This window comes from Daldinia caldariorum (assembly GCF_022478825.1).
Source record: "Daldinia caldariorum strain CBS 122874 unplaced genomic scaffold F4812scaffold_11, whole genome shotgun sequence".
NCBI classification, from domain to species: domain Eukaryota; kingdom Fungi; phylum Ascomycota; class Sordariomycetes; order Xylariales; family Hypoxylaceae; genus Daldinia; species Daldinia caldariorum.
The window spans coordinates 440,661-465,803 of record NW_025953047.1 but is presented as its reverse complement, the minus strand read 5'-3'; the positions used below and the strand labels follow the sequence as shown (position 1 = coordinate 465,803).

Sequence of the window (25,143 nt, the reverse complement as noted above, 5' to 3'; positions counted from 1 at the left end):
TTGCAGATTCGTCAACAAAGACATGTGAAAGTGAAAAAAGAGAAGGGGGGGTATATCGTTTAGCGGTTGTAACGCTAGTAAGGGCGAATCAAATCGCCACTGTCTATGAGAGGCAAAAGAGAAGAGTTCCCAAACACATGAATCGACTCTGTGGTGAATGTCAAGTGGTGACGGTTGATGTTGACGGAGGAAACACTAGTAAAGTTAGCTCTTGCACGAAGAAACGAAAAGAGAAACTTCAAATAACCGTAACTACCCTATGCATTACTTAAGGTACTTCCTATATGAGCAGATGAGGTAGGTTCGAACTTCGAATTATAGACTTTGTGCCAAACAAGGAACCTGCGACCAGATACCTTAGGTACAATTGGAAGTCTTTACTACCTATACCCACATGCAAATAGGTTACCTAATGCCTATACTTTGAGTAACCAACCCAAGAAAAGATATTTGACTTACATCAGATGTGTTGCACCTAATTTGATGGCTTACCTTAGGTACCTCATGTACCTAAGCTAAGTACTTCGAATCTCATTGTGATAAGTCCCGACTTTCGAGCGAATACCTAGGTAGATAGGATCTTACCTAGGTATTTATACTCTATCAATTCTAGCATTTGCACTTCACTTTTACTACATACCTACCTCCTATATAAACTACATCAACTAACCATGTATGCTATGCGTTGTACAATCAACAGCTGATAATCGTACAAAATACCTGGACACCGCCTCTTTAATTGCAAACGACCTGTGGGTATCGATAACACCGTGCGCTTATCGAATTTGGGCAATGCCTCGGTCGAAATTATAGCAGGTGTACGCTACTATGTAAGCAAAGCCGAAATGGAACTGTCAATTGAAGGAAGGAAGAGTACACAACGGGTTGTACAACGCGAAAGGCAACACAAAAAGAAAGACCTTTCCTAGTACTACCTACCTTATAGTATACGATTAATAAATTAATAAATTACATGCATAACAAAAGTTGTCGTCCTATCGTTAGTTCAACTCGTTAAAAAAACAAAAACAAGAAACAAGAAAAAAAAAACCACCGACCTGTAATAAAATTACCCGTTCCTCTCTATGCGCGACACCTCGCGACTTGCGGGGCCCTGATCCGCCTAATGATTTCTATCACGGCGCACCGCTCCTTAACATTCTAGAAGCCATACGTCGCGACGATGGCTACTCCGACTCCAGATTCAGTTGCTCATAGAAAGCGAAGACGGAGAAGAAGACAGGACAAGCCTGCCATCTCAACAAAGCTAGTTCTAGATAGCCATGTAAAGGGAGATGTTGGCTTATTATCCAATAATGTGTTTACCGACCTGTTTCCTTACTTACAAACTGGTGAGTGTCTTGACGACATATTTGGGTTTTATCTTTATACACCTAGCTCTGTTGACTATATCGAAAGCTAACAAGAATTTGAATATATTACAGACTCTGGCGAAGATAAGACAGGCCAAACCCTCACTATCCAACATGTCGCCATCGCCCCATGGACACCGTCTCCGAATCCCCAACGGATAAATTGGACTATAGTCCCCATCGTCAAATCTACCTCCCTTGCTGATTCTACCGTCCAATTTTCCCCATCGTCCCTTGCCTTGCAAAGTTTCGCGACAACGTTGCAGCAGGTCGCTCCTTCGAAGCTTTCTAGTCATAATAAAGGCGGTATCGAAGTCCTAATCTTAGACGTAGCGACCCTCCCCCTAGATACCGTCTTCGTACACCTCGAAAGCGACTTGGTAAAGAGACTCGAAAATGGAGAAGGGAACTTCTTTAATGGTGATGCATCCGCCGAGAAGAAAGTTGTTACAGGGAATGACACTCCAACCGAACGCCTCGCTGCTGCGCTCCGTCTAGCTTTGGGGACACTGAAGATCGTCCATAATGGGGATCTATTCCCTTTACCCCTACCTCCGCATCCTGTTACACACGTTCCTCCAACGCCCGGCAAGGTAACACTTTGTGAGCCTGTAGCACAGGGTATTCTAGCGCCGACTACCAAGATTATCCTGACGAGGGGTCACGCTCAGTCGAAGCAAGCTCGAGGCAGTATTCCCTCACCACGAACTTTAAGTGCTGATCAGGATGGCGAGGACACTGCAACCGACCAGTTTTTTTCTGCCACTGAAGAGCGAGATAAGGCAGATGGTCCAAGCGAGACTTCTGATATCGTAACAGATATTGAGACGGAGATGTCAGAACCTGAAAATGAAGATGAACTCTCCGACGATTCCCTTGAAGATATTATATCCCTTCAAGTTCCATCGCTGCCATCCACCAATGCTAGTGGCGTCTCTAGCATGCAACCAGGAACGCCAATGACACTCGGGCGAGGAAGGATTGGCAACGGCATAAACACTCCCTCGGTCTTTTCCAGCTTTACTGCTACTACCGCTCGCCAGGATCGTCCTAGGGGTCGCCTGTTCAAGGCTCACGGTTTGATGAGCCAAATACCGTCCGAATTACTTTACCCTAAGCCCACAGCCGAAGATGATGATGAAGTAAGGGTGTATGTAGATATCGCCTCGCTTACTAGGATAGGGTGTTTTTCTGGAGATTGGGTCCGACTTGAAGCCTCCGAGGAGCCTCCTGCCAATGGAGTCGGCCTATTTGGCCTAGGCAGCTTCGGACAACCCGGGGAAGAAGAGCCGGTATGGAGACCAGCTAAAATTTACGGACTCCCGGAGGGTTACTCTCACAGGCCTATGACGAGAATTCCAAGCTCAAAATACGATGTAAACAACCGAAGGCCTTCGTTCTTTGATTCCCAAGTTCCAGCACATACCGGACCCAGCGCGTACATGTCGCCCCTCCTGCTGGCGAACCTAGAAAATGCGTCTTATGTTCGCTTATCTCCGCTGAAAAGAATAGCGCAGCCTTCAAAGCAAGGCCAATCGAAAACCAACGGCTCAATCCGCCCTCCATATGCTCGAGATGTCACTCTTCAGCAAATACGAACACCTGTCTCATCCGAGAAAGCTCTCCAGACAGCTATATTCGGTGGACTCAAGGATCACTTTGCACGAAGTATACGTGTAGTTAAAACGGGCGACTTGGTTGGAATTCCAATCGACACGCAGCTTGGACGTACGCTTCAGGAATCGACTATAACCGGTGACGGCATTGTCCTCGACGATGTCGTGGCTCTTACAGCTTCAAACAAGTCCGGTGCAGCAGCTACATTAAAGCCAGATGCCGTTGCCTGGTTCAAAATCGCCCATATAGAACGCCAGAAGACGGAACCCGTGGAAGAAGAGGATGAGGAAGACTTATGGGGTGGTGTAGCTTGTGTCGACAGTTCTTCGACTCAGATTGCCCAATCTGGTGGCACTACTAGCTGTCTTCCAGGGACGAAAGATAGTAATTGGCCTTATTATCTAGGTGTTGAAGAAGCTCCTCGGCCCACATCCACCGTCCTTTCTTCGGTCGTACAGCCGCAGGCAAGGTTCATCCTGCCCTTGAGGCGACGGTTAAGAGAGCTTTTGGCGGCTGCCACAAGTAAACGAGCTGTTCACCTCAAAATGCCCCCGGTAGCTATCCTCCTTGTATCAAATCAACGTCACATAGGCAAGGCTACTTTAGCCACTAATGCCTGTGCGGACATTGGGCTACATACATTTACTATTGACGCTTATGACGTGGTTAATGATAGTGGAGCTGGGGGGAGCGATGTCAAGACGGAAGGCCTCCTGAAAGCTCGAGTAGATCGTGCCATGAGCTGCGGCCCGGAGTGTTGTGCTCTTCTTATTCGACATATTGAGGCCCTTACGGCTGACAGGATGGTGGCTGCAATGAAGGAAGTACTTGGCGAAACTAGGGTACTAATCGCGACGACAACCGAGGTAGACAAGGTACCAGACGGAATTAGGGGACTCTTCACCCACGAACTGGAGATGAGCGCCCCTGATGAAGGCGAACGTGAAGATATTCTGCAATCTATAATACAAAACCGTGGAGTATCCTTAGCGCCTGAGGTTGAGCTGAGTGGCGTTGCTCTTAAAACGGCAGCTCTTGTTGCTGGTGATCTAGTTGATGTGGTCGAGCGTGCGATAGTCGCCCGTGACTTACGTCTAGAGCAGCTATCGGCAGAAGCTTCGAACGAGGATTTAACAGTCACCGTTCGCGACGTACAAGTGGCAGGAGGCTCAGCGGCAAGGTGCCTAACAAAGGCCGACTTCGATGTTGCTGTGGACGCGGCGCGGAAGAACTTCGCAGATGCGATTGGCGCGCCAAAGATTCCAAACGTCACCTGGGACGATGTCGGTGGTCTCAGTAATGTCAAAGAAGCGGTTATGGAGACGATTCAATTACCGTTGGAGAGGCCAGAGTTGTTCGCTAAGGGAATGAAGAAGCGTTCCGGCATCCTGTTCTACGGCCCACCCGGTACGGGTAAGACGCTATTAGCGAAAGCAATCGCTACTGAGTACAGCTTGAATTTCTTCAGTGTGAAGGGTCCTGAGTTGCTGAACATGTATATTGGAGAATCCGAGGCCAATGTCCGCCGCGTCTTCCAGCGAGCCCGAGATGCTAGACCCTGCGTCGTCTTCTTTGACGAACTTGATTCGGTCGCCCCGAAGCGAGGAAACCAGGGTGACAGTGGTGGCGTTATGGACCGTATCGTCTCCCAGCTTCTAGCAGAACTGGATGGCATGTCCGGGGGAGACGACGGAGGAGGCGGTGTCTTCGTTATCGGTGCCACGAACCGACCCGATCTGCTTGATCAAGCGTTGTTACGTCCCGGTAGATTTGACAAGATGCTCTACCTTGGCGTGTCCGATACGCACGAAAAGCAAATCACGATTATGGAAGCCCTGACAAGAAAGTATGTTGTAAATATAATCGTATTAACCCGACACGGGGAAACAACCCACAGTATCTATTACGTATGCTAACGTTGCCTATAGATTCACACTTCACCCATCCGTTTCGCTGCCAGCTGTCGCCGAGCACCTGCCCTTTACTTACACGGGTGCTGATTTCTATGCGTTGTGTAGTGACGCTATGCTTAAGGCCGTCACACGGCAAGCGTCTCTAGTAGACACAAAGATCCGGGCCATAAATGCAGTACGGCAGAAGGATGGACACGCTCCAATTTCCACGGCCAATTTCTTCGACCACCACGCCACAGCCGAGGACGTCGCAGTTATGGTTACAGAGCAAGACTTCCTCGACGCGAACCGGGAACTGATACCCAGTGTCAGCGCGGGCGAGCTCGCCCACTACGAGCAAGTCCGTGCCACCTTCGAGAACCAAGACTCGAAGCCATCCCAGAAACAACAACCACAACCGCCACAGCCGGAGGTAGCCGAGGCGCCCGCGACACCGGCCCGCAGGCCCAAGTCGCGGTCGATCTCGAGCAACAAGGGCAAAGGCAAAGCGACGACACCTACCAGCACGACCAGCAGCACCAATAACAGAAAGGGGAAAGGGAAGGCCCTCGCCAACGCCAGCGACGAGGAGAGCGAGGGAGAAGGGGAGAAGGAGGAGCCGGAGCAGGAGCAGGAAAACGGGTACGATGGCAGCAGCAGCAGCATGACGAATGGGAGGAGGAGGAGCACGAGTACGAGTACGAATAGGAGTAAAGGGAAAGGTAAAGCCGTAGCACAAGGACAAGACCAAGGACAGGTTTCACCTACCGCAGCTAAGTTTAATCACGGGACGGCGAGCGATGACGAGGGCCTTTACTGAAAATGGGGAAAAAATTATAGGGTGCCGTCAACAAGAAAGAAAACAAAAAGATGTTGCGAGGGGAAGGAAGAGGAAGCTGGAGAGTTATGAATCGATAGATTAATTGGCAGTGGTACCTAAGGTTAGGAGGTAGCTAAGTGGAAAAAAGATATGACTTCTGTTTACCTTAGGTTACCACCTAGGTACCTATAACTACCTAAGGTACCTCCTATAACTATTATATATAATATAATGATACAGGTTATTAATCTATAAAAAGAAAAAGAAAAACAGAAAAAAAAAAGACTCCTAATCCTCGATGCTGTAGTAATACATTATACCGGTGATAATACTAATAAAGTACCTAGGTACCTAACCTAGGTAGGTAGCCAGTCCCTGCCAAATTAATATAATCAATAGGACTTGATTTATTTATTTCCTGTCTTCTCTTCGCAAATTTGGTATCTAGGTAATTAGCACTCAACCCCTAATGCTCCTATGATCTGCTGAAAAAAATAAAAAAAATAAAAATAAACGCAGTATTAAGTAAGTGAAAAAAAAGCTGCTCGTCGGCCATCGTCGACGTATCGAATGCTATACCTGAGGCTGATGATGACTTATTATTTATTTCGTGCTCACGGCCGGGGCTTTACCCTTTCCCTTATCTCCCACCTCTTCCTCTGTCTCTTCTTCTTCGTCCTCCTCTTCCTTATCTTCCTTATCATCATCTTCCTCATCGTCTTCATTCTCCTCGTCTTCTTCCTCTTCCTCTTCACCTCCCTTCTTATCCACATGATTGGGATCCGCCGGGTCCTCGCTATCCTCCTCCTCGGAGCTCGCCGCCTCGGGGATCGTCTCGGCTTTCTCGATCTCGGCGATCTCCTCGGGGGACGCGTCGGCGACGATGGCGTCGTGGAGGAGCTCGCTTATGCTAGAGGCCGCGCCCGCGTCGTTAAGGAGCTCGCTTATGCTGGGGGTCGCGCCCGTGCCGTCCGCCTTCCAGGACCCGGTCGTCGGGCTCTGCAGCATCGGCCGCAATATGTCCTCGGGAGTGTCATCTCCGTGCCGCGATGACGTCGGCGACTGCAGGGCCTCTTCGACTGGTGATAGTCCCTTGTCATTGTCCGATATCTTGAGCTTGCTCAATTTCTCGGCTGCGGGGCGAGTGGATATACCGCCTCTAGGTTTTACCAGCGTGGAAGTAGCGGCCCTCGATGTTGTAGTAGTAGTCTTCGCCGTGGTAGTGGTAGTCCTTGGTATGGTGCTTGTAGTAGTCTTAGGCCTGATCGAAACTACTTTGGTCGTTTTGGAAGGAGTTGCTTTCGGAGTTGCTTTCGACGTCGATGTGGTTGACGTCGAAGATGAGGTTGATGTGGTTGCTCTGGACGGAGTTGCTTTCGAAGCGGTTGCTTTGGTGGTAGTAGTTACTTTGGGAGTGGCCGTTTTAGAAGTGATGGTCTTTGTAGGAGCCGTCTTGGATCCAGATGCCGTTGCGGTCGTTTTGGCTCTAGACGATGCCGTAGTAGTAGTAGTGGTGGTGGTGGCAGTTTTTCTCGCACTAGAACTTGTGCTGGCGGTGGCGGTAGATTTCTTAGTGTCCTTGGTATCTGTCTTCTTAACAACCTTGACTATTGTCTTCTTGACGTCTTTAGCGTCTACTTTCTTAACATCCTTCTTTTCTGCTCCCTTGGCATCCTTGCTGGCAGGCTTTTTGCTAGCCTTGGTCTCAGATTTCTCGGCCTCCTTATCATCTGCTTTCTCGGTGTCCTTGGTATTCTTGGTATCCTTGGTATCCAGACTCTCAGGAACCTCAGGCTCTGATTTCTCAGCAGTTTTACTTTCCGACTCCTTGGATTCTTTAGCATCCTCGGTATCTTTGTCATCTGACTTCTTCACGTCCTCGTTCTCCTTAGCGTCCTTATCCTTCTTCCCGTGGACCTTCGCACGCAAGCTCTCCAGATGCACCTGCTTCGCCCTCGCTGCGGCCTCCTCAGCAATACTACGGATGGGTTCGGCGGGGGCAGCTGCTTTGGCTCCTGCGCCGGCTTTACTTGTCGATGACGCTGCCGGTACTTTAGGTTTATTATTTTCGGGTAGCGGGGGCGCTTCGGGTGGTGGTGGTGGTGGTGGTGATGCGGAATCATCCGCTGCAGAGGTAGTCTTGGTAGTCTTCTTTACAACCTTCTTCTTAGGTTTAGGGGTAGGTTGTGGGGGTGCCTGGCTTATGGGCGGGATGGTAAAGTCGTCGTAGTAGATGGTGACATTTTGTTTCAACTCGCCGTATTCGTTCCACTCTTCAATCTCTACTAGATCCTACGCGACAACATGGTTAGTGATATATCCTCCAAAGTTGGTTGACATTCACAGTTGACTTACACCAAGAACCATACCCATCTGCACTAGACCGGGAAGCTTGCGCAGTCGTCCAGATGCATCCTTGCCAGCTCTTCGACCCCATAGCATTCGTGCCTTCTCATCAACTGCGATATCTATGGCTTTGAATGGCACCTTATTAGCTCTTAGGATAGTCTCCAATCGCGAAGTAGCTGTGACGATATGAGATGACCCGGCCGTGAGAGAAGTGTAGATATAAAGGGCGGGGTCGGTCGAGTACGTCGCGGCTGGTTTAGTTTCTGCCATCGTGTCGCAAATAATTTTGTCAAGTTTTTCTTTTTAGTTTTTAGTTTTTTTTTTATTCAAAAAAGAAGAGAAAAAAAAAGAAAGTGTGTATAAACGAAAGTGTGAAGAGAAGAAGAGAAATCAGCTTAGGTATTAGGTATGTTTTGGAAAGTTGGAGATGGGATGCTGCTCCTGGTTCGAGAATGCGAAGGGACGATTCCCCTGGATCAGATAACGATAGACAGCCTAAATCGCTAATTGATAGAAGTAATTATACCTATAATTAGGTACCATAATTAGGTACCATATGTACCTACACGATACCTTTACGAGGTTTAGGGCGTTTCACCCGTGCTTCTTAGTGCTTCTACCAGCCCTCCGTAGAAGCCGTTGGTGCACGACCTAATTTTTGATTGGGCGCTTGTACCTGAATATGACTTCATAGCATAATTGAATAAGGCTTTTAAGGCTTAACTGCATATGTGCAGCTGGAATCTCGCGATTCCTCTCTCTTACTAAACCTGCCAGGAGTGATGTACCTTTCAGCACCAACAGTTAATAAGCTTAGGTAGGTACCTAAAGTACAAATCGAAAACAGTTATTTGGATAAGTAATGATTTGCATATTAAATATTCACCTGCCTGTTATAATCCGTTTCGTACCTTCGGACCACTTACTAATAAGAATATTCATCAATAATCAGATTTATAAAAGTTTAGGAGGGTTTTGACGCTCAGTTGGACGTGTGAGATCATAGCATTAACGGAAGGAAGTCTTCATTCCATCAAGTCGTGGGATGCTAACGAGTACGTCCATTGGCGGATCAGACAATAATAACACGTCCTGGAACAGATAGAAGTCCCGCCCTCTCCGAAAATTTAACGCAAAGGTAGTGGCAGGGTGGGCATGTATAAGTGACAGCTGTCATAACAGTGAAAGATATGAGCGTCGATTAGAGGTTGGTATGAATCTTCGAAAACTACGACAGTCGGTCCTCTGTGAAATATATAGGATCCTTGCCTCGCTAGTCTTGAAGTCTCTTCATTGGCTAAAGGTTGGAACTACACGCGGAGTTTGAAACAAAACAGTGGCTAGCTGTCAACCGAGGCACTCGATTCAAGCCCCTATCCTCCAAGCTATATAATTCGTCACTAATTATTTCTGGCAGACAACTACCGAGTTTCACAACGTCGTTCTTACTTGGTTATGGCTGGGCATCCTTTTTTTTTTTTTTTTTTTTTTTTTTTTGGCTAAAGAGATCCACGAATAGGACAATATCATGCAAAATAGTGCAGGCGTAATCAAGTTCTTACTCTACTCCTTCATCCGACGCCGATGTGGACTCTATCCGAAGAACTAGATGCACAGAATCTATATCCCAGAAGAAACCAGGCAACAGCCTTTAGCAAGAAAGGTTCATAACGGTAGGAGTCGTTGATCCTAGACCGGTGTCGTTGCTAACATACGGTTTCTTCCTCACCGGTCACCTCTCGTCCTACTAGGGAGATAGAATAGTCCGCAGCGGTACCTATAATATACCTCACCTTTACAAAGAAAAGATACTATATAACATGCCGTCCTCTTACGCAGCTCTCCCACGTCACCGAAAGAAGCTTGTCGGTTCCATTCTTTTTGGATACCTGCCTAGGTAGGTATCTGCAGCAAGGGTCCCTGCTCGTACATCCGACGGGTTGCAGCGAGCAGGCCGACGAGGCTATGGTTTCTGACTAATGTGAATAATTCGGAATTGGTTCATACTATTGGCTGCTTGCATTAAACTATAGCCGTGGCTTGAGCCTCCGCCCACATATGGAGATGGTGATATGTCAAACGTTTGTCTTGTCTTGTCTTGTCTTGTTCGATATGAGCCCGCTCGCAGATCAACTCCTTCTCAATCAGAGTGCCGTCACTGCCAGCTGCTAATCTTGTTTTTCAAGCTCCGTCGTGTCTCAGCCTGAAGCCGCCCGTTTGAAAGTCAGGCCTGTTCCGCCTTTACCCAGGACCTACGGAAGTGAGTTTATCCCCCTTCTATAAATATGATATTAAGATATTAAATATTGCTACTGTTTAGAAAATTGTAGCCTTGTCCTAATCTACTTTCGTCACATATCATCATACACCGATGCAAATATATCGTCCTTCTACTCTCTTTATTGGCTTACATACCTCTTGAGAGTTACATTAGCACAACAGGAATATTGAAGCCCAAAATAACTGACTAGTAGCAGCTCGCAGGTGACCAGATTAATAGGTTTCCAATTCTAGTAACACCGTAATGAGCGGTGTATGGTCCAAGTTGTGACCTGCTCGGAAATGTCTCATACCGAAACGTAAGGCAGATAGCTCAACCAGCAAACACGCCTTGTACCAATCACTAAAACGCCGGTGCGGTAAGGTCCGTCATGAACCAGTAATTCTTCATTCTCAGCTAGCTTTAACCCAAGGGGGAGGGAGATGTATTAGTTGGAGAAAACACTCTGACTAACGACCAATCACCAAGAAAGTAACATTGCTTCTTCTTACTCATTACCTACTCTACCGTCCAATGGTATCGAAGCCCGACCCTAATGGTCTGATTCGGCGTCCCGACTGCTCGGGCAGGATGCGAACAGGTCGGCGGCCGTCGGCCCCACCCTCGTCTAAGCGGGCGAGCAAAAAGCAAAGGAGAAAAGCGTGGATGATATTTCCCGCTGCAGGATTTCCATGTGCCACCTACGTAGCTCACATACGTATGTACAGGGGGGGTGTGGTAGCTCTGCTGCACGTAACAGCTAATACGTGCATGATATGCGTGATGGTGTGTACGCCGTACCGTAAATCCGCACGCCACTAAGTTTTCAGCTTCGTTCGCTTAGGACGGAGGTCAGCATCCTGATTCCGGGGAACCAGGAATGATCACATAGGAGGTACCTAAAGTGAGAAAAAGAGAGAGGTAGGAAGGAAGAACATAAGCAATACCTAGGTCTTACATAGAGCAACATACCTACCTAGGTACCTAGGTAATCTTTCTACATCGAGACAGTCGCCGTAGGGGAAGACGGAAGTTGCTCCTGCTTGGTAAGACATGCGTTCGAAGGAGCCGCCTAGTCGGCCCCCTTCGCCAAAAACCCGTTCATCACGACAAGATGCTACTCTGTCCGAATTATTACTAGGGGTTTGTTGGGCTGAGCCTACTTGGGCTGCAGGGCTAGGTATTGGTAATGTAACCCACGTCAATAACTGGTTAACTAAGCCAAGTGTTGGGATGGGCAAGGGCTGAAGAAATTTTATTATTATTATCCAAACGGGTATTTCGTTCCGGCGATGCAACCGCATTTCCACGCCCGCCATGTGTTGCAAATCCGAGCGCTTGGGTCTGAGAAAACCCACCAAAAATAAAACCTGAAAGGTAAAAATGATCGCAATGAGGCTCCGGTCTTACCGGTTTCCCCAGTCCTCATTCTCGATTGCCGACTTTTGATTTTTTTCATTATAGCTTGTACTTTTTCTTAGAAACGGCTTGATTCAAATCGTGAAAGGAAAAGGGTGAGAAAGAAAGAAACTTACATAAGTCGGGCAATCCGGATCGGGAACCCGAGGTAATCGGTCGTTGAGACCGGAGGTGTAGACATGAAACAACCCGATGTTACTTCGAACGACGGGTTTAGGAGGGCTTGGACATGGGGAAAAGAACGGCTGGCTACCGCATGGATATAGACGTTGGGGCGGCGATAATACCGAAATATACCTACCTAACCTAACCAAGGTAGGTATTCCAAAGATTGTACGTACATGCTAACCCGGGTAGCGAGCTTCGAAATGACGAAGCGGCCACTCAACCAGGAAGAGATGAGTTTTGGTCGAGCGAGACAAGCCCTTCGGATGACGGGAGAGTCTAAGTCAGCCCGGCATATTATGATTATTACTATTTGATTTTTATTTTTTTTTTCTAAAGAAAGAAAGAAAAGGAAATCCTCCCGTATGGAGGCTTATGGTCTGTAGGGTTGATGTTTTCCCGAAGAGGAGGAGGATTGACCTCTCAGCATGGCTTGGAAGAAAAAAAATAAAAATAAAATAAAAGCCCCCGGGGTAGGGTAGGCGAGATAGGTAATAATAAGTCTGGTTTTGGGTTTGGTTTGGTTTGCTGGTGTTGCTTATAAAAAGGGCCGCGGGAATCCTCTGCCTGCGCACCTACGCAGGTTATTCCCGCTCCGTTGCCCTTATTGTTTTTTTTTTCTTCTCTTCTATTTTACTATATACCTAGGTTAGGTAGGTATATGAGTTGTGTGGTAAGACGTACGTTAGAGAGAACACGACTAGCAAACTACGTCTAATCCTTTAATTCCTTTCTGTTGGCGGGACGGGAAGAAGTTGCAAGGGTTGGTTTAACTACCTAACTACCTGGTTACCTTTCTTGAGTGATTTGTTTTCTCCGATTTCTCTCTCCTTGTATGTAAGTGGCTAATCCTTCCCCCTAGATATTCCTTAATATGATAGCTCACAAACTGACTGACTTAAATAGTACCTCTATCGATCAGGTGCTCGTGGTACGGAGAAGCAGCTGAGCAAAAGAGAGAGGGAGAGAAATAAAGAAAGAGAAGAGAAGAGAGGAGAAGAGAGGCCCGCGCGGCGATAAACCAATAACTAGCCCTTTCGTCTGATAAGTCGATCGTCTGTCTATTTATAAAAATAAACCCACCCGCAGCCGCCGCCATGGACCCCGTGCGTCATCGACTCGACCGTAGCTATGATCTCCGGTTACCAGAGCTCACGTACAGCCATGCGGTCCCCTCTTCCGATCACGATCACAGGGTGTTCCGTGCTGTCCAGGACCCGTTATCTCTTGGAGCTGGAACTGGAGCTGGAGCTAGAGCTGGATCGAGCCGTCGAGGACTAGGAATGGTACAACTCTCCCTGAAGTGGTGCGACCATCGGATTCGAGGCTGCCCGTTCGAGTGCGATTCGAAAAGAGCCTTATGCGAGAGATGTGAGGACAAACAGTGTGGTGTGATCCACGGTTAGGTGTCTGTTTTTTTTTTTTTTTTTGTTTTTTTGTTTTTTCCTTCATGGGCAATCTTATTAGAGATGGGAGGGAGGAATCACCGATCTAGACTGCTGGAGTTCTTATTAATTATTAGAGCGGATTTACTAATACTAGTACTACCTCCCAACTGTTTATTCACGCTGAGATAATAATTATATGGATGTGGTCATGTGTTAAGAAAAACAAGTGATAATATGCAAGGGGTGATGTTGTTTCTAGTGTGCGTTTTTTATATCAATTTTAACCCTTTTCTTCTTCCCTCTTACCGATCTCTACCTCATTATCGAATAGCTAAGGCTGTGTTGGGGTCTGTCAGCTTTCCAACCGGGCTGCGGGATGGAAAGCATGCAAAGCTTGAAGATTTCCCTAAAAGAGATAATCACCAAGAAGGTACCTCTCTATGCGCTCTAATTAACCTCAACAGAAATTCTTTCACCGGTGTGGGGAAAGGCAGCCCTCACATCCCCTGGGGTTAATTATTGTAACTGCTTTATACGAGCGGGGCCGAGTAAAATCGGCCTTGTCACCGAATCATCTTATTTCACCCGTCCGTGGTCAACTTCGGCTACGAGATTACTTCGTAGAGGTTAGTGTTTGAAACATAGTTCACTTATATTGGCTAGGTACTGTACAGCTCGGCTTATAATATGATTACAATATTGATATACTATTACTATACTATACTATTACAATCCAGCTCAGAAGTATAAGTATAACACCTCAGTTGACAGGCTTAACTTAACTACCTCTCAGCTCAGTTGTTTTTACCTCGGCAAGAGGCTGAAAAGAATTACATGGAAAGATCCTACTACAAGGTTCACTTCATAGAAACACATATAAAAATTATTTGGCAACGGAAAAGATATTTGTCATTGGTCGAGCCGGTCCCGTATAACCAAACACGATGCTCTCCAAGTTGGAATATGCGACACATAAAGAACCACCTAACTCCTCCGCATCCTCTCTCTCCCTCTCCCCTTTCTTAGTACTGCAACTCATGCGCAACGCAGCCACATAGCTTGCAAATATAGACATAGAGAAAAGCGCTGTAAACGCCTAGGGGTATTCGGCCGCAACCCGGGCCAGATTCTTTCCTAAACCGATATATTTCGCCGCCTCTCAAAATCCTCCAAACGTCCCTCCCCGAAGAATAAAATGGTATGTAAGTGGACCGAAGTGAAAATAAAAATTAATTTGTCCGAATGTATTTTTTTGTAGGCCGAGTGCTCAACCTTGCGGGAGCTAGGAACTTGGGGATTTTGCTTGCCCAAGTATAATTAACACAGCCCACACCTTCATCCCTAAACTTCCGCTTAGATCAGGAGAGCGGCACCCATCGCCACAACACCCATCAGCAGACCGGACCGGACGGACACCAAGCCAGCACCACCGGTAGGGACCGTGGAGGCGGAAGCTGACGGCACAGCAGGAGGCGTGCCAGCCGGCGTTGTGGCGACCACCGAAGTCAGCGTGAGGGACTCAGTAGGGATCACATGGCTAGAGGTAGCGTTATGGTAGCCAGTAGGTCCAACGTGATTAGTTGAGTTGGCGATGGGATAGAAGGTAGAAGAGACAATGGGCGAAGAAGAGGAGGAAGTGCTGCTGCTGGTGGTAGTAGTGGTGTTCAACGCGACAGAGCTCGTAGGGTACGCGGGAGGCGTCGAGATGGAAGACGAAGTCGTTGGGACAGAGCTAGTCGACGAGCTGTACAGCGGGCACGCGGTGTTGTCAGGGCTGCACTTGTTGATGGTGATCGTCGCCGTCATGTAAGACGTGGCGGTGGTGGTCTCCGCGACGGCAGACGCGACGGTGGCAGCCACTGCGATCAAAGATGAGGTACGCATCTTGACTATTGTTTTTGTTTTATTGTTGTTGACCGGGTATTAATTTTAATATCCTCTCTCCCTCGAGATCGCCGAAGTGTGGAAATATTCCAATTGTCCCAAGATTAAAATATAAGCTATGTTGTGTGTACTTATAAAAATCACTGGATTCCGAAGAATGTTATATCACAGGCGCGTGTTGATCCTGTCTTTGACGATCGGGGATTGTACCTTTATGTATGTACTTCGTGAAGTCGTTCTTGTATTAAAGGAATGGATATATAACCAGATGAGATATTTAAAGGAGTGTGGGTTGCAAAAAATGCAAATTATAATCGCAATTACGAAGGTGAGGGAACGAAGTCGGTGCTGAAGCTGACGGTGACCTTAAAAGGGTAGAAAGAAGGGGAACAGGCGATGGGAGTGGATTCTGGCGGCGAGCCTTTTTTTTATTGGAACATGGGGGTGGAAGTTTTTTTTTTTTTTTGCTGCAAAGGCTTTGTAGGGACAAGGGCCAAGGCTGTCTATTCAACCAATAATATGTTAGAGACATCGGACCATTAGACGGCTAGATCAAATCAGGGCGCACTACCTTCAGATTAAGGTGGATCTACAAACGTCTCCCGGGTAGGAAACAAGGGGGGAGCTATAGACAACGGCCCCCTTGCCGGGGTAACGCGCGGACAACTGACAAACAGCCTTAATTGCGATAAAGGACAGTCTACTATCATTGGAGCCCCATGGGTTACTAGACCAGGAACCAAGCGTCTTAGCGAGCCCGCTTGCGATACCCTTTGTAGAAGTAGATCATCCAAGCTAATGCAAAAACAAACTAGTCAGTTTCTTTTTAGCCAATAATACACTAGTCTACCACAGCAGTTGACTTGTACTACCTAGGTAGTTATGTAGGTAGGTAAGGAATAGGAAATCGTAGGAGGTACAGAATAAGGTACGTATGCGGGATTAGGTTAGGTAAGAGGTAAACTACCTTGGTACATGTGTTGTTGCATTCTTAATTCTAGTTTATTATGAAGTTCAACTTTACTCGAATTGTTTGTCTCCTATTCTCAAATGTTCATACAACAGTTGAAAAGTCTTTATTACCACTATCCGATGGCAAACAAGACAGGTATTAAATCACATTCAAGTACTTACTTAAAGAGAATAATCATATTTTGAATATCTCCCATTGGTTCGCATCAATAATTTTCTTTTTCTTTTTCCGACGTTGCAAACAATAAACCCTGCGTGGCATGATTCCGGCGGTTTTCATGATTCGCACAGCTCATCCCTTAGAAATCTAACCGAGGCATCTTGCTTTCTCTTCCTTTCCTTTGGGACATCTATTTTAAAATATACCCTTCCTAAAATATACACACATTTGTCTTTGTTTTCTATTTAACCCTTCAATTTCTCTTATCCCCCCATCCCCATCCCCATCCCGTTTGCCATAGTACTATCCAGCCATCATAACAACTTACACTACCATCGACCCATTGTCATCCCCACCCGAATCAAACGACTCGATCGCGCGCATTACACTAGATGACAAAATGACCAATTCTCCACTAGCCACTAGCCTCGCCCCTCCTAGATGAAAGGAGAACCCGTCGTCCGGTCTCTGCTTTTTTTTCTTTCGTTTTTTTCGAACGACGGTAGTGCCGACCAAGCGGTCATAGCCACCGCATTAGGTTACTATGTTATATGTGACTTCGGCATGAAATTTATAGGGGCAATTCAGACCAGACGTCCAAGCTCTGACGACATCCGCGATAGTGACACGTGAGAATTCCGACTTTTATAGCTTAAAGCTAGGTACCTAAGCATCAACTGAGATCCTACCTAATAAAAAAGGGGATGAATTAAAGGTACCTGTTTTAGACTTCAACGTCTACTACCTATTACTACTACTACTATTACTACTATCTCCTTAGGCAACAGCGCATATGTGCCTGATACTAACTAATGCGAAAAGACGTGTTGCGCTCTTAGTGATAACTAGGGCCTCGGCCGCCCCACCCTGCGTTGTGAATAAACGGGTTATTCTGGTAGTATCTAAGAGAATTTCTCTTCCCCGGATCACCATTGCCGTCGTAGTTGCTGTCGTCGTCGTTGTTGTTATTGTAGTAATAGTCATCATCTCGGGCCGGAAAAGGGGCACTACCCTGTGGTGGTGGTGCTCGTTGTGGTTTTTGCTGTTCCCAGCCGCGGGGGTCTGCATGGTATTGGGCAGCCCACGGTGGAGATGATGCCGGGGCGTACGCATGGAAGTGGTTGTGGTTCTGGCCGTCTTGCTCGGGGCGGTCAGCGCGCACGCCCGCCTCACCGAGAATCTGGTTCAGACATTCCAAAACTGACCGCCTGAGTTTTCGGTGGTCGGGGACGTGTCGTGCCTCCCCAGAAGACGTGTACAGCAGGTCGTCAAGGGTGCTGCTGGTCTGCCGTCCATGGTATGATGTCGTCTTCTTTTTCTTGCTTGAACTTCTTCTACTGCTACTACTACTAGTACCACTCCTGCTGCTGCCACTACTACTACTGCCGCTACTATTGCCGCTCTTAGATGACGATTTCTTCTGCTTAGCCTCCTGCTCCGCCTGTCGGAACCACTGATAGTAATAGTTCCACGCCTCCTGCATGTCCTGGTGTCTCTGCCGCGCCCGTTCTTTATCCCTCGCGTCTTCCTCCAGCATCGTCCGGACTTTTATGATCTCGGCGGCGCATTGATCCTGCTTGGTGCTGTGCTCGAGATAGTGCTGATCAATCGCGCGATGGGTCTGTCGAAGCGCGTCATCCACGCCCTTGACAGCTGCGTGGGCGTGGTGAACATCATCACGGGTCCGCTCGAGGGTGTCCTGAGCGCTTCCGGCGACCGCGACCCCGCCGCCAACGAGGCCCTTCAGCTCCTCTACCTTCTTCCCGAGCTCATCGGCCGCGCCCAGCGCGCGGTCGAGCGCCTCTCCCGGCGGGGCCCACGCGCCACGCGCCGCGTGGCCGGCTTCGTCTTGAAGATACTGCTCCACGCCGTATGGGAGGTAATTGAGGTAGGGCTGGTACATCATCGCGGCCGCTCCTCCTACACCCGCCGCTTCCTGATGAAGTGCCTCGCCCGCTGCTTCGTACGCAACGTCGTGGACCACCTCACCGCCGACTGCCCGCCGCAGACTCGCCTGCTTCTTTGCCTTCTTGTGCCGGGGCTTGGGAGCTGGATAATGGAAGAAGCACATCACTCGCAGTCACGCTCACACTCGCAGTCACGTCGCTAAGAAGGCTGGGATATGCGAGATGATGGGATTCATGCATTCATTTATTTATTCATTGGCACGTCTGAGAAAGTACTCTACCTCGTTTTTTTTTTTTATAGTCGTCCGCATTTAAGAGAAATCATCTCCATGATTTATCTCGATTGTTTGCGGATGAATCACCCTGGACGATTAATTCTACGCTCCATCAAACCGGAAGAAAAAGACATCTTAAACACCTCCCACCGCCATTTCGACACCCCTCTGCATTGTTGGATGTAGGATCCCGAAGTGCCACATTCACATGGCCCTTTGGGTTGGTCTATGCAGGTTTTACACGCCGCAGTTTCCAATAGCGACATGGTGCTTTTTGAGGCCTACTTCACTTGTTCGCTTATCATTATTTCCCCGAACGACATTCTGGCACTTGAACCGAAACAGCATCCCATACAAAGTGACAATCAGAGCGTATAATTCTTTGTCGCCAGCTATAGGAAGCCATCCAATCACTTTATCCTTTTCGCGACCTTGAACCAACGAGGTCGCATTTACAAACGGGGCGGTTGGGAAGATAGGAGCGGCATTCTGCTCATTGTTCTCGTCAATGAACAAGCCAACCATACCCTTTGCTCCTTTTTTCTGTTCTTTCGGGGAGCCCGAAACGCGTTACGTGAGAGTCCTGAGATATGTCTTGATGCAAGCAGGTGTCTCTGGAAGGGCATAGCTGATGTGACATGGAGAGACGATGCTTCAGCTCATAGCTGGAAGAGTATATACAATTTCCAAGTTTCGGTTTTCATTCATTTCCGGGTCTGGGCTACGGCATGGAAAGGGAACGGAGTTTTAGGTATAGAAATGATTAAAAGTTACCTAGAGTTCAGGGACAAACGAAGTCCTGACATAACGGCAACGTATGCATATAGGTACTATAGATTTGGAAACAGATGTTTTGCAATGAGTAAATGGACATACATATTCTCAATCCCATCTTCTTCCCCTGAGCGGGACCCCTTAACCTCTTTGATTTCGTTACACTCACTATACGTACTCCATAGGGTGGTTGAGCTGTGCCTCGTGCCGGTACCTTTCAAACAAAGGAGCAGCCACTCCTAGAAGACAAAGAACGAATACCCAAGTGTGGAAGTATAATATCATTCCCAATTATTATTCTTAGCGCATAACTATTCGAATGTAGTAATAAAGGTTGTCAGGGTCCGGTAGAAAGAGTCGTTGTTGCACGAGAAGAGAAGAATAAACAATGAAAAGTCTCTCTCTCCGTCTTCCTTAGGTATACACAAACGATGGCCCACTAGGGGTCTACCTACTCGTGGCGTGACAAAGGTAGTTGCTGAATAGCACTTATTCTAGGAGAGGCGCTCCCAGAAAGAAGAGGAGGGGGGTTCGCATAATAAAGGTCAACTGATATGACACCCCTTGGCCATGATACACTCCTTGTACTGGGGAGGCAGGCACATTCTCTGCCATAACGAGCGCCATGTAGATAGGTACCCTAACAAAATAACACCCACCGCCTCAGAGTTGTGAAGTTATTTACTTGGTGATTTTATTCCGGTATTTAGAAGGCTACTTCTGTAACATAGGCTCTTCCTCGACAAGATCGTAGTTTCCAAAGTATCTCCCTTCATAGAAATATCAAGGTGGTTTAAATAACAGTATATATTTCTCTTACACATCAACCAACGCACCAGGAACTTGCGTCATTTACATTTCCATATATGCGGTAGGTTTTCAAAGATGAAATGTAGGTAGGTAAGAATCTTGAAGGGCCAATGACTCGTAAATTCTTGAACCATGAGTTCGTCTGCTATGTGCGCAAGTCCATAATCCACCGCACGCCCAAGGCGCCAGAAAAGGGGGGATAAATGGTGGAGAATATGTACAGGTCGAAGAAGAAGAAGAAAAGAAGACAAAAATTCTCAATGCCAACGCCCCCTACTATCCACCAGGACGGAACTCCTGCTAGGTAATTGGTATCACCTCTCTGTACCCCCCTGGTATCCTACCGAATGAATCGCAAAGTAAATCATAGAACGCCTTGCTAGAACCCCTGGGTATTGCCGCCCGTCCTTCTCCCCCTTACTGTTAACGCCGTCGTCAAAACTGCCCCTAAAAGGAAAGACCATGACAAAATCAGCCCTGATCCCTTGAGTGTGATGTGTGAGTGGCTTTACGCCGTGAATCGTCTCTGAATAGCGCCGTTATACTTCGTCGCGGAGCCCTCTGAGTACACCTTGACGGAGTTAATCAACCAGTACGACTCCTTGAATGCTTCCGGGTTTTGTGCTACAAAGTCCTGGCACGACGGGGCCTTTGAAGCGCAGACAGGGTCGTTGCTGAATGCCTTTCCAGCCCAGTCGCCACACATGGTCGTGTCGAAGACGATTTGGTGTTCCTTGAAGTGGCTCGGGATATCACAGCCCTTGCCGGAGAATGAAGCCTGAGGTTTTCCCCAAGTGCTGGGGTTAGGTTGTCCCGCCGCAATATCTTGAGGGATGTTACCGTTTCTTGGGAAGAAGAAGATGTTGATGGCGGACGAAGTCCACTCTACGGCAAAGATACCGCCGCCGATCTCGTTGAAGCCATCTGCAAATGTTTGTGTGTCGTGACTCGAAGTTCCACAGCCGATTCCTGGGGCACTGCAGTCGCCCTGCGAGAACGTGCATCCAGGGCCGGTGTGAAGAGTATATGTGCTGTTTGTGTCGAGGTTCACTCCCTCAATGATGTCGACCTCCCCATTGAATGGCCAATTTTGGCCAACAGTCCAGAACGCCGGCCACTATAGTATAGGTTAGAAACCATGTCCATTTTTAGAATTTAATACTGAAGGTCGGGAATTGAAGGCACAGTTAAAGAGCGAAAATTACTTACAGTTCCACACTGGGAAGCTGGCTGGTGAGCGATATCAGCAATAATAAGACCGGTAGTATAGGATTTCTTAGAGTTGACTCGAACGGACCCACGACCGCCAACTGGGTTCCTGGTAGTGTAGTCAACGCCGAGGTAGACAGCATCATTTGCTAAGCCGGCGAGCGACTTGGCATTGGCCTCAATTGCTGTCTGGTATCTGACAAACCCGTTCGTCGGGTCAGGGAGACCGAAGAACTCGAAGCCCTGGAAAAAGTTTGTTTGGTCATAGGAATCTTGAATCGTATAGGCAGCATGTGTTGCTGCAGCTCCGAGGGTCAGCGCGCTGCCAAGGCGCGAAACTAGGTTTGTGAATAACATCTTATCTACGTTATTGTTCTTGTCGAAAATGAATGTGAACGGTATCCCGAGATGTGTCTCTTGTAGAGATCGTAAGGAATGGAGGAAAAGCACTTGCGCCGGGCAAGGTCACAACGTATAGTGAGTGAGCTGTGTCGGTATTGAAAACCAGAACCTTTGAATTTAAATAAGGGCTTTAAATAAGTGATAAGAGAAAGTCGAGTCTCAAAGGTGGCAGTTATAAAGTTCAAAATGAACGTGTTGTGACCAGACAATCACGCGGCTTGACGTTTCGTTGTTATACGTTGACACACGTGGAGTCGAGGACAAAGGCAAGCGCAATAAAGGTGCACATACTTTTGATGGTCTGTAACGGGCGGATTGAGTCCGGTAAATGTAGATTTGAGGAGAGAGAAAAATTGGGCAGTCAGTTATAGCCCCATAAGGAACGACAGCTGGCCGAGTTGAAGAATGATAGAGTATGCCTAACCGGAATGTGTTAGCCACAAGAGAAAATAACTTTGGCGGCGGCAACAGAATATAAGACTTGGAAAGTTTCAAGAGAAGGTCGGCGAAAAAATAAAACATAAAAAAATGAAATAAAAAGAATATAGCTAGATGTTTCCCCCAGCCGTAGATAAATTTAGCAGGTGCTTTTGACGCTTATAACCTTCCTAAGGAATCTAAGATATATACCTTCTTAGGAATTAACTGATATATTACTGTCATGATCATCAATTCGTGCAGGTTGAGCATGTGGGATGGCTTCGGTAATTGAGCATCTCACTCTCGAACAGGGTCAACATTATTCAACATCAACCGGGCTGACAGGATTCAGGCCGTCCATCGTTCAATTGGTGAAACGGGCCTTCTTAGAAACGCGTAGACATGAAGCTAGCATGGGAACCTGGGTTCACATCTCTGGACCGTCTGGTAGAATGAATTGTTGGTTGGAGGATATGCCAACCGAACTTAGAGTGTATTAGAAACATTAGGTTACATGGAGCCTCAGGAGAACAATTGTCCAGAATGTGACAGTAACGTCCAAATAACGGTATATAGAAAGGTTAAGATCTCCCGTAGAGTCCAGCTAAGCTCCGTTGTGCCGCCGGCCTTTTTTGTGGTGGAGGAGGAGAATTTCCAAGTTGGGCAGGTTTAAAAGCTCCTCAGCCAATGGTTGGCATGGTACCTGTCGAACCTGGGAAGTTACCTACTAGGTACCGACCGCCACATCCTTGGCAAGCGCGACCAGCCCCTTATCCTTATGTCTTGCATGCGCTTCGTCGAGGTAAACCCCAATCTCGATAAAAATGTACCATTTACTAAAAAATAATATGGCAATGTTACCTCTTTGCACAACTACCTAGGTAGGTTCCTAAGGTGTCGGCGTCTACGCGCCACAACTGTTGATTGGCATTCGCACCCGGCCTACATGTAGTTTTTGAAACACCACGACGAAACAAATTGCCGCTCGAAACGGCCTGTTTCCTCTAGACACGTCCTTGGATATCAAAATGACTACTACGCATTTCGACCCCCACCTCCGAGTCCGCCTCGGGGGATCTACGAAACCCCCAGAAACAAAATACTACACTATGCTGGGCTATATAACTAAGTTAAGGTTTTAATGTTGTATGTTGGGAACTATTTTATGACCAGTTATTCCAATATAATGGGATAGGCTTTATGATAATCATATGAATGTACGGGGCTGAAGATGACTTCAGCCAGTTTTTAATATTATCTAAGGTTAGACGTCTACACTACAGCCTAATAACTACCCCTTATCCATCGATAGCCTTCGAATAAAGCTTAAACCTACTTGTCGGCTGCTATATTAGAACTTAGGTTGAACGATAGTGATAACCCCGGATGTAGATCATCAGCTTTCCTTAGAATGCATGAATCAGAATCCCATGAACGTCTATTTCGAGAAGACAGTAAAACAACGCATTGAATTCATATATATCTGCGAGGGATCTCCCTCGAACTTCAGTGCTACCTTGAGAAGATCCTGCAAAGCATATTTCACGTCCCACTACGTCTTTCCTGGCTCCCGAGATCCCCAAACTCTATCGAAATTGGCTACGAAATCGGCTGTGAGGTGATTAGCCCTATCAAATCTGACCCCTGATGAAAATAAGACGAAATTCATCGGCTAGCCGAAAGAAAGCTGTCGAATTTTATTCCTAATGTTTATTCCGGCTTGAGGTCAGGGACGGGCTGTCGATGCTGTCAGATTTATACCGAATAACTTATAGGGGGGTACTGCAACTCACGCATCTGCGGACACTCTCACGGAATTCGCAAACTTTCTTATGAACAGACCAGTCAATTCGCTGGCAAGTAGCATTGCAGTAACGAGCCATCTTACAACGACTGCATCGAAGGTTGACATCCCGTTCGCCGCAATGCATGCAGACTTTGCTGACCATCTCCGACGCGGGAGTCTCGTCCGAAGAGAAGCTTTTGTAGAAATATAATTAGTAGCTTCGTGCTTGACTCGCATTTTGAAATGGGGCATGGCCTGATCAGTATCAGGCAAGAGATAGGCAGGAATGAAAACTTCACTTACCCTAAACCGCTATACCAGAATTCGTCACCGAGATCGTACTTGCGTGGACCTCGCTGCAGAGAATCCCTCGTGTCGATAAGGCCCTTCGAGCCCGTCTCCCAGGGGGTCCCATCGTTCTTGTACTCGTCGAGCGCCGTGACGAACTGCAACTGCTGCTCGAGGGTCGTGAGGAAAGGTCGAAGAACCCTGAGCATACTTAAGTAGCGGGGTTCGATGATAACGCCGAGCTCCATGGCCAGCATTGCGAAGATGATTGCGACGCGGTCGCGCTTGTGGTAGCTGGTGGTCGGTTTGAAGTCAGGTGACAGGATCTTTTCCAGCTTTTGGGTGAATAGGCCTTCGTTTAATTTCTTGATCGTCTCGGTCCGGCCCTCCTCCTCGGTCGGGTATATGAGATCGCAGTCGCACATGTCGCAGAGGTCATTGGCGATGTCGTAGTCATCGTCAGACTGCATTAGACCTTTTCCCCAGGCCACCATCTTGGCTAGAGTTTGGAATATCAGATACGAATACGGTATAGGTGATGCAGGAGATGGCGTGGGAAGTGTGTAAAGGGTGTCAAGTGTGGGTGGTACGGGAGGTATGGGGTCGCCGATGGAGATAACGATGTAAATTTAAGTGGCTTAAATTCATCGAAGAAGGTTGAACGGAGGGAACTGGCACATGCCCAAAGACAAGCAGGTTACCTGAGGCAGGTGTGATTTCTACTATAAATCGTTTTGGAAAGTGCCGTTTGTTCTTACCAGGTACCTAGGTTAGGTAGAGGGTATATATTGTATTGCGGCTTCCTTATACGTACTTCCCTTCTGAGTCAAATTCATATTTTCTCCTTCAAAATTCACATTCTGTAACTGCCTCCTTAATATATGCAGTTACCTGATAGCCAGTATATCTGATGGCCCCGTTCACAGCTAAGTTCACGAAATACATATATCAACTTGTTACCTACCTAGATTGC

General features: G+C 47.4%; 7 protein-coding genes across 7 annotated transcripts; 2 read left to right on the top strand and 5 right to left on the bottom strand.

Annotated features, from left to right (window-relative positions):
* Window positions 1-459: 459 nt before the first annotated feature.
* F4812DRAFT_64317 (AAA-domain-containing protein) lies at window positions 460-6,004 on the top strand. Its single transcript, XM_047939266.1, has 3 exons — window positions 460-1,352; window positions 1,446-4,836; window positions 4,919-6,004. Exons 1-3 carry the CDS (start codon window positions 1,184-1,186, stop codon window positions 5,700-5,702), a joined length of 4,344 nt encoding a protein of 1,447 aa, XP_047789055.1. The 5' UTR covers window positions 460-1,183; the 3' UTR covers window positions 5,703-6,004.
* F4812DRAFT_64310 (uncharacterized protein) lies at window positions 5,927-8,478 on the bottom strand. The gene is made up of 2 exons (XM_047939265.1): window positions 8,058-8,478; window positions 5,927-7,994 (listed from the first exon to the last, which is right to left on the bottom strand). Exons 1-2 carry the CDS (start codon window positions 8,319-8,321, stop codon window positions 6,306-6,308), a joined length of 1,953 nt encoding a protein of 650 aa, XP_047789054.1. The 5' UTR covers window positions 8,322-8,478; the 3' UTR covers window positions 5,927-6,305.
* A 4,323-nt stretch (window positions 8,479-12,801) lies between these two features.
* F4812DRAFT_432622 (uncharacterized protein) lies at window positions 12,802-13,337 on the top strand. The gene has a single exon (XM_047934547.1). The coding sequence runs from the start codon at window positions 12,993-12,995 to the stop codon at window positions 13,299-13,301; it is 309 nt and encodes a 102-aa protein (XP_047789053.1). The 5' UTR covers window positions 12,802-12,992; the 3' UTR covers window positions 13,302-13,337.
* Window positions 13,338-14,497: 1,160 nt separating this feature from the next.
* Window positions 14,498-15,272, bottom strand: F4812DRAFT_64227 (uncharacterized protein). Its single transcript, XM_047939263.1, has one exon. The coding sequence runs from the start codon at window positions 15,165-15,167 to the stop codon at window positions 14,637-14,639; it is 531 nt and encodes a 176-aa protein (XP_047789052.1). The 5' UTR covers window positions 15,168-15,272; the 3' UTR covers window positions 14,498-14,636.
* Window positions 15,273-17,033: 1,761 nt separating this feature from the next.
* F4812DRAFT_64182 (uncharacterized protein) lies at window positions 17,034-18,544 on the bottom strand. Its single transcript, XM_047939262.1, has one exon. The coding sequence runs from the start codon at window positions 18,368-18,370 to the stop codon at window positions 17,135-17,137; it is 1,236 nt and encodes a 411-aa protein (XP_047789051.1). The 5' UTR covers window positions 18,371-18,544; the 3' UTR covers window positions 17,034-17,134.
* Window positions 18,545-20,326: 1,782 nt separating this feature from the next.
* On the bottom strand, window positions 20,327-21,895 carry F4812DRAFT_64167 (glycoside hydrolase family 16 protein). Its single transcript, XM_047939261.1, has 2 exons — window positions 21,275-21,895; window positions 20,327-21,182 (listed from the first exon to the last, which is right to left on the bottom strand). The coding sequence occupies exons 1-2, from the start codon at window positions 21,629-21,631 to the stop codon at window positions 20,574-20,576; spliced, it is 966 nt and encodes a 321-aa protein (XP_047789050.1). The 5' UTR covers window positions 21,632-21,895; the 3' UTR covers window positions 20,327-20,573.
* Window positions 21,896-23,368: 1,473 nt separating this feature from the next.
* F4812DRAFT_432614 (uncharacterized protein) lies at window positions 23,369-24,593 on the bottom strand. The gene is made up of 3 exons (XM_047934546.1): window positions 24,186-24,593; window positions 23,890-24,076; window positions 23,369-23,833 (listed from the first exon to the last, which is right to left on the bottom strand). The coding sequence occupies exons 1-3, from the start codon at window positions 24,425-24,427 to the stop codon at window positions 23,807-23,809; spliced, it is 456 nt and encodes a 151-aa protein (XP_047789049.1). The 5' UTR covers window positions 24,428-24,593; the 3' UTR covers window positions 23,369-23,806.
* Between the last annotated feature and the right edge of the window lie 550 nt (window positions 24,594-25,143).